This window comes from Apaloderma vittatum, unplaced genomic scaffold, assembly GCF_000703405.1.
Source record: "Apaloderma vittatum isolate BGI_N311 unplaced genomic scaffold, ASM70340v1 scaffold2885, whole genome shotgun sequence".
Taxonomy (NCBI): Eukaryota; Metazoa; Chordata; class Aves; order Trogoniformes; family Trogonidae; genus Apaloderma; species Apaloderma vittatum.
This window is the reverse complement of record NW_009718568.1, coordinates 45,254-67,079: the sequence shown is the minus strand read 5'-3', so window position 1 is coordinate 67,079 and position 21,826 is coordinate 45,254. Positions and strand designations below refer to the sequence as shown.

Below are 21,826 nucleotides of genomic sequence, written 5' to 3'. Positions count from 1 at the left end.
CTCTTTGCCTTAGAATTCCTTCCCCAGGACTTCATGTACCTATTCCTTGAGTTTACTGAAGTTTGCTTTTTTTGAAGCCCACTATTGTTATTCTGATTCTTTCATCCCTTTCTTTCCTTTGAATCACGAACTCTGTTGTCACATGGTAACTTTCATCTTGATTGCCTTCCACCTTCAGATTTTTTTTTTAATTGATCACAGTAAAATCTTAAATAGTAGCCCCTCCATATAAAGGAAGTCTCCACACTCTCTTTCTGGCTGATAATCAGTTACAGAGCCCATACTATGGCACTAGCTCATCTAAACTGCCTCCATGCCAGACATCCTGACTGTCAGCAGAGGGTTAAGTAGGTGGTATGGGTAGGGAATGTGAAGTACAGCATACTGGAGTATATCTCTTGGTCTGGCCAAACAAAAAATTAGGGAATATTCATGACATTTCAAAATACATCATCCTTGAAATTTTAAACGCAGCCTAAGGCACTCAGTAATTCATCAGCTATCTCAACAACTGCAGTTCACCATATCTTCCTCTAGGTTTCAGTCTTACAGTCACCTATCTTTTATTCACACACACTAATTTGAGGGGTTTTGTATTCCCAAAAATGGTCTTTAACAGATTTATCTGATCTTTGTCCTGCAGTTTACTTTCATGGACAAAAGTTATTTTGCTAACATCTGTGGATCTATACACTCATCTCAGGAGTCATCTGTTCTTTTTTGGTTTCTTATCTTCAATCCATTTGCCCTTCCATTTTCTTGAATCAAGAATAAGGAATTAGGAAGTATCCTGAGGGGATATCAAGACACCACTTCCTCAGCATAAGTGACTTTACTCTTTATATTCCCTTTTCCACAAAAAAAACCCCAAAACAGTAATTCTAGTCTGTGTTTGTGCAGCTGACTACCCCAGAACTTTCCACTTATCTGTGTAACATACCTTATTTTATTATGTGTCATTTTCCCAGGTTGTCAAGATAATTTTAAATTTTAATCATCTTCAGCATGCCTGCACAGCCCCATACAAACCAGAGCATGTTAATGAAGGCATGCACTAATACCAAATGCAGGCAGATCCCCTCAAAGACATTTATATAACAAGTCACTGTCAACCACTCTGTGGTTATGCAAACAAAAGTGGATCTATTATTTAGAAGATTTTTTTCTACACCTGTTCCACTAGCTAGTTTGCAAGGAAAGTGTTACTTGCTACTTAAGTGAGTAATTTACTATTGTTATTGTTTATGAGCTTTACAATATATGACAACAAACAAATATCTATTTACAAAAATTTTAACTCTGAGTCTGATGCTCAGGCTCATCTGTGCCCAGTCAAGATGGGTTAAGAGAAGCCTTGGCTGCAGCGATCATGAAAGGCTAGCAGTCAAGATCCTCAGGGCAGCAAGGAGAGTGCAGAGCAAGCTCACCACCCTGGACTTCAAGAGAGGACGCTTGGACCTCTTCAGGCATCCACTCAGCAGAGTACCAAGAGATGAAGCGCTAAAGGGAACAGGGGCCCAAGAAAGCTGGTCCATATTCAAAGACCACCTCCTCCATGCCCAGGAGCAATGTGTTTGAAAAATGAGGAAGGCAGGCAAGAATGTCAGGAGGCCTGTGTGGATGGACAAGCGGCTCCTGGACAAACTTAAAGGTAAAAAAAAGAATTTACAGGAAGTGGAAGAAAGGACAGGTGGATTGGGAAGAATACAAGGAAGTGGTTTGAGCAGCCAGGGATCAGGTTTGGAAAGCTAAAGCCCAGACAACTTTAAATCTAGCCATATCAGGGGAAACCAGAAAAGCTTTTATAGGTATGTCAGTGATAAAAAGAAGGCTAGGGAAGATGTGGCTCCACTCCAGAAGGGAGCAGGAGAGCTGGTCATGAAAGACATGGAGAAGGAAGAGGTTCTTAATGACTTCTTTGCTTCAGTCTTCACTGGCAAGGGCTCTAGCCACACTGTCCAAGTTGTAGAAGCTGAAGGCAGGGGCTGGGAGAAGGAAAATCCACCCACTGTAAGTGAAGATCAGGTTTGAGACCATTTAAAGAACCTGAAGATGTACAAGTCCATGGGACCTGATGAGACCCATCCATGGGTCCCGAGGGAACTGGGAGATGAAGTTGCTAGGCTGCTTTTCATCATATTTGAGAGGTCATGGCAGTCTGGTGAAGTACCCACTGACTGGAAAAGGGGAAACATCACCCCCATTTTAAAAAAGGAAAAAACAGAAGACGCAGGCAACTACAGGCCAGTCAATTTCACCTCTGTGCCTGGCAAGATCATGGAGCAGTAGGCTCTGCTATGGCACATGGAAAATGTAGAGGTGATTGGTGGCAAGTAACATGGCTTCACCAAGCAAAAATCCTGTCTGACAAATCTGGTGGCTTTTTATCATGGAGTAACAGAATCAATGGACAAGAGAAGAGCAACTGATGTCATGTACCTGGACTTGTGCAAGGCCTTCGACACTGCCCTGCATGACATCCTCATCTCCAAGTTGGAAAGACATGGATTTGATGGATGGACCACTTGGTGGATAAGGAACTGTCTGGAAGATCGCACTCAAAAGTGTTGCAGTCAATGGCTCAGTGTCCAAGTGGAGAGCAGTGACAAGGGGTGTCACTCAGGGATCAGTCCTGGGACTGGTATTATTTGTTAGCAACATGGACAGTGGCATCGAATGCACCCTCAGCAAGTTTGCTGACAACACAAAGTTGCGTGGTGCGGTCAACATGCTGGAGAGAAGGAATGCCATCCAGAGGGACCTTGAAAGGCTTGAGAGGTGGGCCCAGGCCAACCTCATGAAGTTTAACAAGGCCAAGTGTAATGTCCTGCACCTGGGTCAAGGCAATCCCAAGCAGAGATACAGGCTGGGCAGTGAGTGGACTGAGAATAGTCCTGGGGAGAAGGATTTGGGCATGTTGGTAGACAACAGCAAGATCAGCATGAGCCAACAGTGTGCGCTTGTGGCTCACAAAGCCAACTGTATCCTAGGATGCATCAAGAGATGTGTGACCAGCAGGTCAGGGGAGGTGACTCTGCCCCTCTACTCTGTCCTTGCGAGACCTCACTTGGGAATACTGCATCCAGCTCTGGAATCCCCAACATGAGAAAGACACAGAGCTTTTGGAGTGAGCCCAGAGGAGGGCTACCAAGATGGTCAGAGGGTTGGAGTACCTCTCCTATGAGCACAGGCTGAGAGAGTTAGGCCTGTTCGGCCTGGAAAAGAGAAGGCTCCAGGGAGACCTTATAGTGGCCTTCCATTACCTGAAGGGGGCCTCCAAGAAGGCTGGGGAGGGACATTTTACAAGGGCCTGTAGTGATAGGATGAGGGGTAATGGGTGGAAGCTGCAAGAGTGTAGGTTTAGACTAGATATAAGCAAGAAGTTCTTTACCCTGAGGGTGGTGAGGCACTGGAACAGGTTGCTCAGGGAGGTTGTGGAACACGTTGCTCAAGGCCAGGCTGGATGGAGCCTTGAGCAACCTGATCTAGGGGGAGATGTCCCTGCCATGGCAGGGGAGTTGGAACTAGATGATCTTTGAGGTCCCTTCCAACCCAATTCATTCTATGATTCTATGAACATGAAGAACTAGGACAGCTGGTGGCAATTCTGGCTTAAAAAACAAGCTCATTTTTTTCCAAATATTCTGTTTAGTATTGGAATGGAAACATGGGGCCAGACTGCACAGTCCCTCATTTATGCAGTATAATTACTGATGCCAATATTTTTTGGCCAATTATTGCAACTGAAATTGCTGCTTTGACATGTTTTGTCCTGTGCTTTCTTTTAAAGAGACTCCCAAGAAAGAGAGAAAACTTGAGCTCCACTTTTCCTGCTTTTTAATCATAAATAAGCAGCACAGTTATAAGCTAGACATAACTTTATTCTGAAATCTGTGTCACAGATGTGTATACATCTGTGTTCATGGACAAAAGCAACTCAGTTTCCTTGTGAAGGAGTGACTTTCTTTTTCTCAATAGCTATTCACAATTATTTTTTTGTTGTGGGGTAGTATCTAAATACATAATCTTGAATATCCGATTGATGAAAATATCCCAAAGTAGTACCATAACTCAATACCATGCATTTACAGCAATATGAGGTCTGATAGACTGAAGCATTATACAGAAGACTAGATGATTTAAAAATTCTTGTGTAGCACCAGTTGCTGTCTTAGAATAAACACAATGATAATATTTTCTAGATGTAGTAGTTGTTTTAAATCCTGATAAAACTGTGAGAAACATATGAGTTAATTATCATGACTTCAAAATATAAATAAGTAAATCCACAAAAGCAGTTTCAACAGTCTGACTGGTAACTATATAAAATGAATTTATTAAGGTCATGTGATCAGAAAGTTTTGTCGAGTTCCTTACATCAATGAAGGCTATGCTACTTTAAATTTTACTATCTTTCAAAGGAAAGGTGTGGCATTAAGTGAAAGGTAATTTTTAATTGAGAAAAAACAAATAATTATGAATAAAAACAATTCTTCAAAATAAAATGCATTTACATCAAATATGTGAAATGTATGTTTGAAGATTAGGTTATTGTTAACATTCTTAAATCACAGTATTATATAAAGACAGAAGGTAAACATTAAATGTTTCCACATTTGGCAATTTTTTAGAGAAATAGCAATATCTTTTACTTCCTTAAGGGTAAGTTAGAAAACTACAATTAATGACAGGCCAAACGTAACTATGGTAAATAACAAAATATATCATCTTACAAGAAGAACAAATGCAAGAAAGCCCTGTTGAGGACTGAGTTCTCCAGCTTTTAAATGAATAAGAGCACAAAAGTTAGTTTGGTATTAATATATTAGTATGAAAAAGTAACTGAAGTATTTAATGGAAAGTATGGACATACCTTGTGTTTGAGACAGATGAGAAGCAGGTGGCCTGTGATGTACATATTCTTGTTATTGGCAAGAGAAAAGGAGCTTTCCTCTTAAACACTGAAAAATCTACAACTTAACATGTGCGCATGCATTTCCGTCAAATACAGCAGTACGACTTGCAAAGTACTAGAGGTGTGTGTATGCTTATTCTTACATCATTATCTTTCTCCATCACTAGAACATGCCAAGACAGCTAGTTCACATCTGCTCTTCACAATTCTCAAAACATTTTCTTTTCCATTTTTTAAAATGACTTTCAGGACAGAGCTTATTTTAGCTGTTTCTTATACTTCCCCACTTCTCTTTCAATGCAACTGTTGTTCCCTCTGGTAGGTATACTTTTATTTGTAACTAGTTTGTAGTCTTAACATTTTGGTCTTGCTTAAACCTGGGTAGCTCAATAAACTTTGTTGCAACAGGATCACATTTCATTGCTATTTAGAAGGTCCTGTAAGTATAAGCTCTATACATAGGTTAGCACCAAGGTTGTACAAGTTGCAAATCCAAATTTCACATAGTTATCTTCTATTCAATGCTGTTGGAGCACTGCAATCTACAAAAATAACCTCAGGAGCAAAAGCCACAATCAATTGTGCACACATAGATACGTACACAAACTGGCAAAGTGATTCTTGTGCCAAATACAGTAGGGGGAAGGCAATTTCACGTTTACTGTTTTCACAAGGTGATGAGGGCAGAAGCAGAGCAACAAAGCGATAATGTTAAATTTAGCTGTCATTTGCAAATAGGTTTATTCAATAACATTAAACTCAAACCAAAATAAAGTTGCAGCACGGCATTGCTCTCCTTTCTCAGTATACTTGAAGCAAAAGATGGCTGATTATTTAAGTCAATTATAGTTTTCATAATAAACAACATAAAAGCAAGAGTTACCGACAATCAGATGATAGCAGAGGATCTGTCTCCCTGAATTATACACACATTGTGACAGGATACAAGTGTACTATGTTTATATAAAAATATATTCAACATCTAAATGATCTGTACCTTGAACCATCCTAGGACAACTTTGCAACAGAAGCTGTAATTATAACATATTTCCACAGTACTTTTTAGATATTTGATGTGGACTAATTATTTTTTATGCTAAAGAATAGTGACAAAATTGATCATCTTTTTAATCTATTTTTACTCTTTGGATCTGTCATGCAGTTGCCAAGGATTCAAATCTCATTAGTCAGCATTTTATAATTACATGTTAAGAAATATAATCATTTCAGCTTCAAATAAAGTACTTTAAGTCACTTGAGTATTTGCTTGGGAATTGGTCCAGGAGATGAAGTCAACTTAGTCCAGTTTTAAAATCTACACTTGGAATAGAACAGATGAGATGTAAATAATTACTGAAATGTTGCCTTCATTCTGCGCAGTGCATCCTGGATTTTTCGAGAATGTTTTTCTGCTGGTATCTGATGGAAGTTGGCACAGTTGTCAGCTGCCAAGGCAGAAATGTCTGCATCTTTAAAATGAGTTATTCTTTGCCTGAGGTAAGCCTGCAGCTTGAAATCTGGTGTATATGTATAAGGATTCTCTTGAAATGCATGAACTTGGCTCACAACTTTTGCAATATTTCTTCAAAGAGAATATGGTAAAAAAGATTAGTTTGTTTTGCCACTGATAAAAAAAATAAAACAAATCCAAAATCACCCCCAGTCTTGAAAGGAAATTCATAGACACTGAGTATTCTCTTCTATAGTTCACATCCTTTTAGTTAGACATCAAAATAACTGAAACTGTTTAAATCGCTAACTGAAATGTTGCACGAGCTCTCATTACCCCATTAGACAATGTTCTATTTTAAAAAGTTAGGTGGCAAACATACATAATTAAAATAATTACCTGAGTTTAGCCCACTTGTGAGCTCCATTTGTCATTGTGAATCCTCCAGTTTCAAGTTGTTGAACATGCATAGCCAAAACATGGGCTGATGGAATTGTTGGAAGTGTTTTGAATCGTTCTCCTTCCATCAAGCACAAACTGTCACTTTTTAAAAACACCTAGTTTAAAAATGCACACAGATAAATCTCACAGTAAGTATCAGGGCAGATTTTACAAGAAGTTCTCCACTTTGTGTGTTTAGCATTACATATCTATTTGTCATTAATTTTAACTTTTGTCACTGAAGTTGAAGACGAAACTATGAATTAATCTGGTGGGAAACATTTTAATTACATAAAGTAACTTTAATCAAAAGATACTTTATACATAATTTTTAATTGCTCTAAATCACAGACAAAATTACATCCTTGTTCTCCAATTCAAAATTGGATAAATCAGTAAGAGAATTCCTGTGACAAAATAAACATTTGGGACTTCTCAAAACAGATTGCAGCCACAAAGCTCCTGCAGAAATAATAATTAAAAAAAAAAAAGTGTATCTGATGTCCTAGCTTGCTTTGAAACTTCTTTCTTGATTTTCAGTCATACAGGATACATTGTTGAGAAATGCTGAGATGAAAATTAACGTACACTCTCAGCTCATGAGTCAACAGTTTTAAATTGAATTAAAATCCTCTTCATAATATAAAGTAGTAATTATGGCTTTCATCTTGCAGAGGCACCCATTTAAGCAGTTCTTTCATTTCATCCAACCCCTAAGTACTATTTTTACATTAAAGAATTTATACTATACCTCCACAGCTTTGAGTTCCTCCATTATTTCAGCTACTTTTGCAGGTAAAATTTTCCAGGCCTTAGAATAAAACAAAATATATTTTTGTTTTTCACATTAAAGTCCCAACTGGAACAAGATTATGTTGAACAAAATAGTTGCAGAACAGAGTCCCAAACTTACTGGTAACTGTCGCACGATAAGATTTTCCAAGCCTGCCAGGATTTGCATTGCAGTAGCAAAATTTCTTTGTTCATAGCAGCATTTTGCTATAAGAAGAAATTTTGATAACAAGCTCACCTGCAGCTGAAAAAAAAAGTATTAATATATAAGAAATTAAGATATACTAAATACATATAGTAAAATTACATAATAACAGTGAAAAGGAAGGAAGAGATGAATTTTCTTTTTGAATTTATTATCAAAATTGTTGACTAAAGTAACATTTTCCTTCAACACAGTTTTCTTTTTGCTGTCATCAAAGCGTGCTGGGTAAAGGCTGATATCTATTTTCCTCAAGCAACCTACTTCTTACATTCTATTAAGTTTCAACACACTCTACTACAAAACATCCAAGATCCTGCTTGTGACAACAAACCATATTGTTAACTGCCCTCTCACAGGTGTATTTCAGAATATTTCTTGCAGCTTTGCTACATAGCAACTTACATACAATAACAAATAACCATTTCATATTTAATAATACAATAAAGCAATGACAAACCTTAGATGTGTGACATGTTACAATTTCAGCAGCAACCCAGGTACTGATACTCTCTGCATTTCTTAATAACTGTAGAAGGTACTGGTCTTGTATACACTTAGACAGAAACAGGTTACAGACTTTAAGTGAAACTGTCTCAGTAGAAACAGCTCTATGGAGAGAATGAAAAAAAAAGAGGCAAAAATAATTCATGCTGACTTTGGATTTTCAAAAAAATCTGAATTGAGAAGGTGCCAACTTCTAATTTTGCAGTGCTTGCAGAATTGATTTTAAATCTTTTACAAAGTACATAGTGAGCTATGTTATAGGCATATGCAGTATAAATTTCTGTCCATAAAGACGTCTTCATCTACTGAAGAAAACAAACCAAGCAACCTGTGGCAAAGTAACAGTCAGAAATCCAAACTCATTAAAACAGCAGCCACATAAGAAACTGAGCCTGACACCAAGTGGCACCACACAGTTTGTCTCACATGTGTGCACCCCAAATCACTACAAACAAGCTGGTTTAGCCTCTGCCATCTAACAATCTGTAAAAGATGAGCTGCTTTAGGTGTTCATTCCGTATCCTTAGACAGAGAAGTCAGCTAGTGCTAGCTAGCTGAATCCACCGAGTATGTAAGAAGTAGACCATAATTAAATAAAATTAAGTCCGTGCGGCTGGATGCAAACATGCACTCAACTATAGGAAAATTCATGTGTATCTGTGAATACTGACACAGGAATACTTCTTCCATCTAACAGCACAAAACACACACTGCACAGAGAGGCTGTGGAGTCTCCATCCACACTCGGAACCCAACCACGTATGATGCCAGGCAACCTGCTCCAGGTGACCTTGCTCAAGGCAGAGGGGTTGGACTACATGATCTCAAGAGGTCTTTTCCAACCTCATCTATCCTGTGACTTTGTAAGGGTCATCGGTAGTTCATGTACATACACACAGGCATTATCAAGTAAGCCTGTTTCCGAAACCATTACAATTTTTCCCAATGAAAATAAAATCCCTGAAGTAACCCCCCTAACATAAGCCTTCAGAAATATTTTGGCCTGACCCACTTCAGATTTTGAAAAAAACAGCTTGCAAATGTGACACGCATATGGGCACAGCTACATACATATGTGTAAAATCTCCTGAAAAAAAAATTATGTAAACAAACTATATAGTCTATATCATCTAAAAGATTATTATTTAAAATGATTCTCTCTTCCTGGATGTATTAAAAGTGTAACACTGTAAGGTATTTTGCATCAATAAGTAGAAGAGCAACTAAAATAAGCAACTTACTTTTGGACAGCAACACATTTGTCTCTAACACCAAGTGCTCTGGAATTTAGGAAGTGCACTGGATGACATTTATGAAATACTTCCTAACAAAAAAGAGTAAGATATATCTGTTATTAGATCTAACAGTTCTTCTAAAATGCTTAGGAATAAAATTGACAGATGTTACCCCTCCCCTTCAGCAAATTTATCAGAGGTACAAAAGCCTAAGAATAGAATTAGCCATTCCAAATTTTACTGTAGAGATTTCAGGAGAAAAAACAGATTATTTTAATTCTAAGTCTTACAAAATGGTATGAAACAAGCTTGAAAAAGGGTTGGAAAACTGCAGAGAAAGGAGGTTGAGTATGAAGTAAGAAGATAGATACTAGTTTTACTTCAGGTAAACCTAGTCCTTTGTACCTGTTGCAGTAACGTCAGCTGACAACAAAGTTGTTGCACACTGTATTCTATTAAGAGATAGGGTCCCACTTCATCTGCTTTAGCAAAGGAGACTGGGAAATCTTCTGTAAAGCTGTTATAGCATGGCTTTGGCAAAACTGATGAAATAGTGTACAGTTGCTCTCTCGGACATTGTGCAATTGGTCCCATACCTTTGGAAAGTTTCCAGTTAAAGTTCTGTAAGAAGAAAACATGTAAAACTATAACTTCCCTAAAGCAAACATTATGTCTACAATTGATTTAACTTTCTGGAACGTTTTGTTAGAGAAACACCTTTGCAGATGGAAAAGTCTTCAACTAATCTTCAAGGTTAGCCCAGACACTAATTAGTTTATTCAACGTGGCTATTTTAAGCTAATATAATAAGCACTATTGATGAGTCTGATCAGAAGGTTACCAGATCTCAATCAACAATCCAAGCTTGCTGCCATGAAATAATTCACGTTCTGAAGTTTTGCATTTTATGCTTTACTTCTTATTGTCTCTATTTCTCGCACTCATTTTGCTCAGAATTGAAGAGCCCTTTCCAAAGAAATATTTGTTTTTCCATTCTCCTCCCTTCTTTTACCATCCAGTATCAGTGCATTGACAATAAGAAGTCCATGCTTTTCTATTCTGTTTTTCCTTTATTGATTGAATTCCAATTATATCCCATGGAATTCTGCACCTTCATCAAGAAAATTATTTTAAATTCAATCTGCACATTATTGATACATTTGACTTCCACATATCACTTTGGTCACTCTGTAGAGAGATCTTTTTCTCAGGAAAAGCTTACAGTATACTCTAGCTTCTGGGGCTATTTTCTGTAGTACACTATATGAACCAGTAAATACAGGCAAGCTTTGAAGTTCTAGCAGGCAAGCCCTCACCCACCACTGTTTTCCCTTATCTATAGACTTACAAAGATATATGGCTAATAAAAAGTATTAATGTTTTACAAGTGGGAAAATGGCTCCAAGTAACTGTGAGTTACATGTTAGCATCAAGGATGAAGTGTTCAATTCCTCTCAGAATTTTGATTATAGGATCTATTATTACTGAAACAGCTGATGGGGTGCAATTAAGGCTTAAGATGACTTAGGCCTTAGATACTTTCAAAAGAAAGTTTACAATGTAGGCACATAAATTTTGCTAAATCAGGGTGTAGGTCCTAAGAGGGATACTCTAGTTTTTGTTAGAAAATAACATAATGGAGACATGCTCCCTATACTGCAGTCTGAAGAAAAGACATGCCTTTCTGGAAACATCTTCTGAGAGCTTTTTACACAGAGAATGTAACGCTTTTCTATCCTTGTCCTCCTCTTCACATTTGTCCATGCTGGAGCACTGATGAGCACTCCCACTTTTTCTAGCAGAAACATCCTCAAGCAATGACAACAAGCGCTCCCCATAGCCATTTAATGAAGCAACCTGTAAATGCAAAACAAGTTAACGTAATCTATAAGCATAACACAAGAGACACAGTTGTAAGATTCATATCTATCCAAAACTAGACATATTGAACAACGCTGTCAAAGACAGAATTGTTAGTCTTTACTTTGGACAGTTATTTTGTAATAACAATCTTACACATACCATAACTGATTTCAATTGATTTTTTTTTTTCCCCATAAAGCTTCTACTAAAATTCTGACCTACCTTGGAAGAAATAAATTCTTTTAGGGTACACAATAGATCAGTATTTGTTGCAAAGTCTACACTATAGCAGTCTTCAATCCAAGCCTGTAGGATGTAGAAACTGCGATTACATATTTTGGTAAGTGATGTAGAAGGATCCAGGCTTGCACTGGTGAGAATAAAAAGGCACTTATTGAATCAAAATTGATATCCAATTCCAATTTAAAAAATAAGTGTTGAAACAAACACCAGTATTATTTGGTACTGACAATACTTTCTTAAATTCCTAAATTTCATGTCTCTGTTTTCCATGGCTTTACAGAAACAAAGTCGCAGTTTTACTTACACCCTATCACAGAAAAACTGGCAAAAGATTCAGATTCAGAAGAAAATAGAAGTAAGCACATTGTCACATATAGCACTCACTCTAGTTTCACTCTTACTTGTCAAGAGAGTCTTACAAAAGCAAATACCAAAATTCAATTTAGTTAAGTAGTTCTTTTCAGAAACAGCTATTTGCAAATGGAGGAAAAGTCAATTGTGCTTTGATAATATTTTTCCACAGGAAATTACTTTACCTGGATAAAGTGCTGCTGATTCTATCAAGAAGAAACTGCAAAAATTCCTCTTGTGTGCAGAAATAGCGAAATGTGTAGAGAAACTGCTGTACATAACCTTCTAAAAATGCATTTCTGTGAAGCACAAGAAAGACTTCAGATAAGCAAGAACACTGTTTCTTCTTGCATTAGACTACAACAACAGCAAACAAATCCTCAAAATATCAAGAATTAATAGGGATTTTAAATTCTCAAGCTCTACGTAAAACCTTGATTCCCTTTTACTTTATTTTTACACATCAAATACTGTCAAGACTGAAAGCATCATTTGTCTTTAAAAAAGTTTCTCTACCTTTTTTGTGAAGAATCACTTTGATATTTCTATTATTATCAGAAGTTACACGCTAAATAGTATGGAAGAACATATTTAATTTTCTTTTTTATTATCTCACTTGATGTTTTTATTTTAAGAGCAAAAACATAGATACTTGAAGTAAGAAAATATTTCCTGTAACTCCCATTAGAGCAGCAGTTTCTTTAGCAACAGAATATACTTATTATATACACATTAAAAATGACTGTGTTGTGTATAAAAAAAACTCCAGACACACACAAGGTCTTGATATATGTTAATTACCATGCCTCCCTGATGGGTTACGGCTAACCATGAAAGTTTGCGTTTGATGAATATGGAAGTTCTGATTCCAAAACAATTTGTTCACTTTGTGCAAAATATTAACTGCCAGGAAAAGAAGCACTCGGGATGAGTTACTGGGTCTCAGAGTAGGATGAGCTGGGAGAAGCAACTGGAAGTTGCTCCCTTTACAGTGGCACAAGTCTGATGGAGTCTCTCGGGAAGTTCTCATGTGTGTCTGAACTCAGGCACTTTCAAGTCTGATTGAGCCTCTCAGGCAGTTTCCACCCTTCATACTGCTATGGCTCAGGTACCGTAAAAAAACCCACTGCTCTCACCCTAAGTGAAGGTTAAAGGATATCTTTATCTCTGTTTTAGGCCTGAGATAAGTCTGCATCTTGAGCAGTCCCAAGGACCCGGGCAATAATCTGTAAAACAGAATCTATGTTTTCACATCCAGAACCTATTAATAAACATTATCAAATTATATGTTCTGGAAATTGTTATACTGCTGGCAGTAACATAAAGCCTTGATTCCATGGCAACTATCAGAGCAAAACCTCAAATAAGTAAAGTATACAAAAGTTTAAAGTTTCTAGTTTCTAGTTTCTGATTTATTATCAAATGCTTTGAGTTTTAATCAAATCCAAACTTTATCAGACTGTCTTCTGCTAGTTCCATGCCTATTTCTGTAAATAAGTGTTCACAGAAAAAACATCAAACTTTATACAAGAGAGGACAATTTATGCAAAGTTGAGTAACTAGGATTTATCACTGAGATTGTTTTTTCCTGAATTAGCAACTGTCTCAATCCACTCCCAATTAAGGATGTGCGAAATATACTATACCTAGAATATAAATAAGCCATTAAACCAAGTGGTGTACCGGCCTGCAGAACTCTCACTCGATTTTGATTGTTACACTGGTGTTTCTCTGTGTTATAGAAAAGAAGCAATGACGACTCATTTGTAGATGCCACATTCACGGTGTCAGTTTTCCTGTGGTGAACGACTGTAGGCAGCACACAGGATTCCACACCCCACTGCTCTGCATACATGATCTGCTCAAAGCCATGAAAAAATAAAACATACGAAAATAAAGACGAAAATCCACACAACATGCAGTCAACTTAAAGCCAAATCACATTTCATACAATTACAGAATCACAGAATGTTAGGGGTTGGAAGGGATCTCAGAAGATCATCTAGTCCAACCCCCCTGCCAGAGCAGGATCACCTAGAGCAGGTCACACAGGAATGCATCCAGGTGGGTTTTGAATGTCTCCAAAGAAGGAGGCTCTACAGCTTTTCTAGGCAGCCTCTTCCAGTGCTCTGTCACCTTCACAGTGAAAAAGCTTTTCCTTGTGTTTACATGGAACCTCCTATGCCTCCAGCTTGCATCCGTTGGCCCTTGTCCTGTCATTGGACATCACTGAGAAGAGCCTGGCTCCGTCCTTCTGACACTCGCCCTTTACACATTTGTAAACATTAATGAGGTCACCCCTCAGTCTCCCCTCTTCAGCGCCTTCAGCCCTTCCTCATAAGGGAGATGTTCCACTCCCTTTATCATCTTTGTGGCTCTGCGCTGGACTCTCTCCAGCAGTTCCCTATCCTTCTTGAACTGAGGGGCCCAAAACTGGACACAATATTCCAGATGTGGCCTCACCAGGGCAGAGTAGAGGGACAGGAGAACCTCTCTCAACCTACTAACCACATCCCTTCTAATAGACCTTTTTAAACAATACTAGTAGTCATCACCTTTATTCTAATAGTTCTAGATCCTACTAAATTTGACACTTTGACGCAAAACATTTCACATTTCATGTACTGAGTTCAGCAGCCAATTACACTGATGCAGTAATAAAATGACAAACAAAATGAAGTCTGACTTGCCTGCACATATTTTTTCACCAGTTCAAGAAACTGCACTTTTGATTTCATCTCCTGTAGCTGTTGTCTCACTTTGGGCAACATAGATTTAGTTTGATCAGGACCTTTAGATTTAAAATACACAACATAAGAACATCAATGATTCTGATTTACAGGAAAAAAAATTATTCAAAAGTACTATGCACCCATTTCATTACTGGCAAGTTGCTGTAATCTTACCTTTGCTTCTTCTTTCTTTCTGCAATAGTTTCTGGTAAAACTTTATAGTTTTTCTGTAATTTTTTGTCTCCATCATTAGTAATTGTTCTAGTTCCTATTTAAAGAGAAAAGATTCTGATCAAACAGTAAATGCAAGGCTCTCATAGGAAATCAAAGTTTTAGAAGAAAATTGTTTTATATGAACAAAAGAATGTCCTAACAGACAAGATTAAATTAACCAGGAGAAACTACCTTTCACACCTGTGCTTACCAACAAGTTACAGAAGCCAGTACCTGTCCCCAGAAAAGCATTAATTATGCCACAGTTCTACAGCTTAAAAATTGCAGCTGATTTGTGTATGAGACTACACTGAAGTTTGTCTGAATACATTTACATAAACATGCCTTTAGTTACAATAGCACATATCTGGTTGTTTTCAAGAGCATTTTCAAAAGTTACACGCAGAAGTCATCCAGAATTAAAAGTGATGGGTCCTGAAATCAGTGCAGACCCCAGGAATACACTGTTAAACAACAGACCTACATTTGCAGCAAGAATTGAATGTTTGACTGAAAGCGATGGTTTCCAAACAAGTATAATTACATTATGTTATACAACTAGGTCAGAAGGCAGACAGGAGAGCTGCTCTATAAATAAAGGACATAATTTTGAAGTTCAGCTTACATATTTTATATTTATGCTTTTTACATAATTGAAAACAACAAACTAGATTTCTATAGAATTATATAACTTAAGTAACGGAAAGAAACGAAAGTATATCAGGCTTCTCACAATAATACCAAATTTATTGCAAACACTTATAATCGTTTGCACTTCAAAGGTTTCATTATTCTACCAACCAATGAAAATGGGCCATCCACTTTGGGTTCAGCTTCTGATTTAATATGAAACACCAAATATGATGTGTGCTGTGTTTTATAAAAGTGGTAGCTCTTGCACTTGGGTCCTAAGCTAACTACCAGTGACCCAGTTACATGAAACTGCATTTTAAATGGAGTAAGTTCACTGAACGCCGGCAGAGAGAACTCCCATAAGCAGAGTGATCAGAAAACACATAGCTCAGAGCTAACCATATCAAACAACAGATTGGTAAATAGGTTAGCTTTAATGGGATGGACTTACGATAAATTAATTTGAGTTTTAGAAAAACCTGTCACTTTTTCAGAAAAGCTCAAAAGGTCTAACAACATAGTTCATTAGCAACAACAGTCACAAAAGCCCTGTGGATTTTCAGAAGGCTTACTGCTATATAGGCATCACACAGAGCAGAGTGAAACCACAGAAAAGCTATTATCCACTTTCCGAATTGGAAATTAATTGCTTTTAATTAAAAGTTTATTTTTGTTTCATCAATTGAAGTGAAACCAAGTTGATTAAGAAACTTTAAACACAGAAAGGGAATCAAAGAGCAGCCATTTGCTGATGGGCGTTTGGAATTTGACAGGCATAAAATGTTTGTCCCATAAATAAGTTCAGGTAAGTAGCAATGAAGTCAGTAGGAAATTCCCAGACTATTTCATGTCATCTTCCATTTTTGACAGGTCTAGAATCCAAACATTTTTGACGAAGCTATACATTTAATTGTTCTGCTCCCTCTGAAGTACATTTAATTTGTCAGGACACTTTTCTATAGAACATCCCTTAGTCTAGGGAACAAAGTAATGATAAAGTGACTTTGTTTCCTTAGGAAAATTGCAAATTTCAATCTGTCCTTGAAGTCTAAGGTTTTTTTTTTTTTTACATGCTGAAGGGTAGCTCCACCAGAGGATGCAGAACATTGGCAGAAGGGAAAGGAACAGACAAAAGGAATGGGAAAGGTAAAACTGTGGCCAGAATATGTAAAATCTTTGCTAGAAATGTCCTAGTCACAGCTTGGTGAGTTTGGTGGAGACTCTTACAAGTAGCTTATTAGATCTAGGGGATAACTGAAACCTGGTGGGGGTAAAAAGGAAAAAGGCAAAGGCTAAGGGTGAAGGCTTGAGGCTGCAAGAGAACTGAAGTCAGCTTTCCAGACTACAGAAAAAAAGCTCCTGTCATCATGAGGGCAGACTTAGACATCTCTGGAGAAAAGCCAGCCCTGATAGCTGCTTCCCCTTCTTGCTCTGCTTCAAGGACTTAGTTTGGTTTGTCTGGATGCACTCTATGTGAGGGCGCAAAATCAGCAGCTGCTGGACTATAGGTGCTGTGAGGAAGGGAATATCCACCTGCCTAAGGATTAACATTTCTAAAAGCTGATTAACCTTGCTGATCTTTAGAATCTCAGAGAATCATCTGATAAGTACCCACACAGTAAAACATTAATTATTACATTTGAAAGTGTTACCTTGATCCACAAATAATTTATTTTTTATGCTAGCTACTTCACATTCCTTCCAAATGTTAGAAGTCATATGGATAGTGCCACTAAGTCAGGAAAAATACAGTTAGCTCAAATGTCTATCTTTAAACACATTTTGAAATAGCAACTCCTAAACACTGCTTTAGCACACTTTCCTGCAAAGCTGTAGAATCAGCTCAACTTTACTACTGCCGTATTTTTAAAAATCTGTCAGAGACCTGATGCAAAAAGTAGGTTGATGCAATCCTTGCCCGAAAATGAAAACTGGACTACAGTTAATCAAGGAACTTGTTTCTGAAATAAAGCTGGTTAATGGATGATTTAAACAAGGAAGGACAGGGTGCAGACAAACAGCTGTACCTTGCAAAGAGGCAGAACCTTCTTCCTGCAACTCAAACCATCTTCCTACTCTGTAAAACAGACACTTAACAGGCCTTCCTTTGGACTTTGTAGTCCTCCTGGGCACATTTTCTCCACTAGATTTTACAATGAGAAGTTGGCAACTAGAATAATTAACTTTTTTGAGCTTCTACTTTGGCAGAGAACTCATGTTAATTTTCACATTGAGATTATTTTCTCAGTGTTTTGGTTCAGACAGTGCATTCCCTTGAAATTTGCACAGTTCTTATTAATGGTTTACACAGTAACAGTGTTAACACTTCGTAAATGCCAGTGATTAACATCACACTTATTTTCTAAATAAAATGTACTCCAAGTATAACATGTATAAATGTTCATATTGTCAAATAAAACTACCTAAAAACACTTTGCTGTACAAATACAGCTGTTGGCTACATCCAAGTACAACAAAATGCAAGGATTTATAAATGTTAAATTCTACCCCTATCAACAGTACCAGCAACATCCATATTGTTCAAAATGAGATATGAACTGGTCACTGTCTGCTGCTGGTATGGAGATGAAATTCATGCTATACACCTCCACAGTTAATTTGTAGTGTTTGTTTGATGAAACAGGCAGCAAAGAGACAGCAGAAAGAGGCTGGGTAGAGCTGCTTATCATCTACAAGTTGATAATTGTCTGACAGCTAAGAATCATTGTCTCCTGACTGAAGCAACAGCAGAAAAATAAATTTCAGTTTCATATTTGTTTTCTGTCTTTCTTATAGATATTCACCAGTTACAACTTATAACAGTTCATCTTGCTTCAGTAATATCGCTAATAGTTTATTTCTGAAATTGTCATGACTGATGGCATTTGGAAAAAAAGCAGGAAGGTTTTCTTTTCTTTTTTTCTTTTTTTTTTAGGAAGGTTTTCTTTGCTCAGGTTAAATCTTCAAGGTTGCTGCAATTAGAATGTTATGATTCTGTAGGCTTTTATTTTAAACTCATTTGCAAGAAGCTGAGTTTCACAGAAAGTCAGTGCTGTAGTAACACCAACATAAAGATTAAAGTTGTTGATGCTATGATAACGAAAGAAATAAAAATACTCATAAGACCAAGAAATAACATAAAGTATTCTCAGTTGAATTTGTAGTAACAAGACACTTGAAAGTCATTTTTAATTAGAAAAAATGAAAGAACTTTTAATACATTACTAACAATGTTTAAGATTATACACCTGAATACTCTAGTAAACCAAGACTTTTTTATATCAACAGTACAACTGAGAATATATGTATCTGCACATAGATGCTTTGACTCCAACTGAGAATTACAGTTTATAACTGTATTCCTTGTAACTTGGACACAAAAGGATCTCACTAATTAGGAAGATTATTTATAGAAGATACCAAGCCTCTCCTGTCTGCAAATAATGACTTTAGTTTTGTTTGTCCACCTGGCCTCATATGCAGTCCAGAACACACAGATTATTTTTGCATTAAGGAGACAAAATAAGGTTAGTCTCATTTTTGTCCAGTTATTAACATTTCACACTAATTTAAGATAATACAAGGAAGATTAGTTCACTCATCCTGGGAGTAGTCTGCATCTTTTTCAGCCATCCAAATGTGTGCTCTCTTGCTCTCCAAATGAATTGTTTACTAAATGCTAAACTGAATGAGTTGCACTTTGTATCAATAATAATATTCCTTCAGTGCAATGTACTGGACATGAACACAATCTATTTTTCTACAGAGATATCTTAATTATTTTCCCCCCAGTCTCCCATGTGGTTATTCGGTTAGCAAAGTTCTTATGCATTAATGCATATAGTAGCAATGTATAAGAGCATGCACTAATTTCACAAGCAAATTTCAAAGCAGACTGTAAGCACCATAAATCTGTTTTCCCAAGAACTCAGAAGACAATTTATCCTTTTGAATCAAACTAAGTCACTGAGTTGTCTGTAAAATATCAGAGTAAACAGGACTTCCTGTTGAAACAGAAAAATCTATTTAGATGTTTCTGCAAACTCATGACTTGTGGAAATCTGTTCTTCAGTCCAGAATTACTCCTCCAAGTAAGGGAAACTATGCTAGCCAATTTTTCTCTGGTTGGTATGCTAACACAGGATTAAACAGCCCTAAAGGATCAGAAATAAGAATTTTCCAGTAGATGGAAATTCGAGAGTGACAGTCCTGCACACTTTTTATCACTATTTATTTATATATTTTTACACCAACCAAGGTCAAGCTTCTCACACTATTTTCTCCTATAGATTTACAGCTGAACATTAAGGAGAAAAACCTCAGGTAGAACACCCTCAGCGATTCAGGCTTTAACTTGCCTCACAACAGAAAAATAGTTATATTTTTTCACTGAAAACTGAAGTGCGACCACAGCGCTTCAAAAAAAAAGTGGCAAATAGATCCACTGGGATTTAAACTGGCTATGTGGAAACAGAGAAGTCTCGATTGCCTTCTCAAGCTGTTCAGTTCTACTTTGTCAAGTTCACTTAAAAAAATAAAGCAGTAAATTCAACTAACTGCACACAGTAAGGAAATCCACAGAGCACTGCAACTCCTGCTTCACCTTTATTAAACATGTAACTGGCAGAAACAATAAAAATATACAAATTAGCCCTTCTCAGGGACACAAAAAGATTCCAGGTGTCCCTATACAAATAGGTTTTCAAGTATTAATAATTCATTTACTTAAATTTTCCTTCACATGAACCAGGTCCAACTACACAGATTTCTACAGTTTCATGTATTATCCTTACGCAATGGCTTTGGACTTGAAATATTTAGGAAAAATATTTACATACTGAAGCTTGCTATAGATATATGTACAAATGTAAGAATTATACAGATGTGATCAAAACGAACTTTAAAAGGATGGAAGACCTTGCTAATTTAACACAACTAACCACCCTACCTATGCTCCCCAAGCTGCTTAAAAGACACGAGGCTACATCATGATGATTAACGGTCTCCAAGAGAACACGCAAACAGATAACTGCCATTCTGCTGGCAAATGGTGAGAAGTTGTCAGGCAATTCACTGTGACCAAGGAAAGGGGCTCAGAGCACATGACAGGGCACAGGACCTCTTGGGAGCCTAGGATAAACACCAATTACTATAATTCTTAGGTCTCACAACTGTGGGGTTGGTGCATACCACAGATGGCACTTTTCTAGTCAGCTCCAAGAGAAGGAGGGTTGTAGTCAGTGATTACCAATTTCATGTCAGTGCTCTTTATTTTGGAATACTATCCTTACCCTGCTTTATTGATACGACACCTCAAATCTTGAGGATTTTAAAACACTTAAGAGGCGGTATTTAAAAGAAGAAAGGGAGCTTCAACTTAGCATAAGACAACAAACATCAGACTTTTAACCAGCAAGTAAAGAGTTATCATCTATCTTAATGTTATAAAATCAATGTACTCACCACTTTTTTAGCATCTATATTTTGTGACTCACTTGATTTCTGCTTTCCAAGGTTTTCCATGTAACTATGAACTTCTGAATCAAAACATTCAGCTCCATAAAACGCACTGCTCCAACCAGGACTACAGCCATGAAAGTCAGGTAGACTGGGAGACACAAGGTAGCTGTTTCCAGCTATCTTTATCATGGCCTCTTCCTCTGGGCCCGTATTTTCTTCTGCAAAGCCCGGATCAATACAACAGCTGTTGCTTTGTAAACATTGTCCCTCTTTCTCTATGGGGACAGTATTCTGCAGCCTCAAATCTTTTTTGGTACCATCCAAAGGTGATTCATCAAAATCCATTTCAGTTAATGACGTATTTATCATAGGCTCAACCTTCACATCAGAGGTTGCTTCCCTTTCTCCTAAAGAAGGCATATAGTGGGGAAAGAAATAATGGTCATGTTCTGCAATGCATGTTTTATTGAACTTGAACTCTACACATAGAAAATAGTTATGAGACTATCTATGCCCTCTAACAGTGGCATTGGATGCTTCTTTTGTCTCTGCTTTCTTTTTCTCAGCTACACATTGCAAAATGATAAAGTCCAAAGACATTTCAGAACTATTAAGAAATAGTCAAGCAATACATTTCTGAAAATTACAAAATATCTTCTGTGCATTAGCAACAAGCACTTAAAGAAAGTACAGAAGCTTTCAACAAAAAGTTAAGTATGTCAGACCTGTGTACGCGTTAGTAAAAAGGTTGACTCTTGAGGGTTTTTCCATCTATAAGTCCTGAAGCTT

At 37.2% G+C, this 21,826-nt stretch overlaps 1 protein-coding gene across 1 annotated transcript in view; it reads right to left on the bottom strand.

Moving 5' to 3' along the window:
• Nucleotides 1-6,078: 6,078 nt before the first annotated feature.
• The window catches only part of KNDC1 (kinase non-catalytic C-lobe domain (KIND) containing 1), a gene marked incomplete at its 5' end in the record, with an annotated part of 58,564 nt that continues 42,816 nt past the window's right edge, over nt 6,079-21,826 (bottom strand). Inside the window, 14 exons of the mRNA XM_009870282.1 lie at nt 6,079-6,497; nt 6,765-6,922; nt 7,558-7,617; nt 7,720-7,842; nt 8,261-8,411; nt 9,549-9,631; nt 9,948-10,163; nt 11,223-11,399; nt 11,628-11,775; nt 12,185-12,298; nt 13,646-13,857; nt 14,690-14,790; nt 14,906-14,999; nt 21,041-21,444. Of these exons, the coding sequence (XP_009868584.1) occupies nt 6,266-6,497; nt 6,765-6,922; nt 7,558-7,617; nt 7,720-7,842; nt 8,261-8,411; nt 9,549-9,631; nt 9,948-10,163; nt 11,223-11,399; nt 11,628-11,775; nt 12,185-12,298; nt 13,646-13,857; nt 14,690-14,790; nt 14,906-14,999; nt 21,041-21,444 (2,273 nt within the window). The remainder of the gene's footprint in view (nt 6,498-6,764; nt 6,923-7,557; nt 7,618-7,719; nt 7,843-8,260; nt 8,412-9,548; nt 9,632-9,947; nt 10,164-11,222; nt 11,400-11,627; nt 11,776-12,184; nt 12,299-13,645; nt 13,858-14,689; nt 14,791-14,905; nt 15,000-21,040; nt 21,445-21,826) is intronic.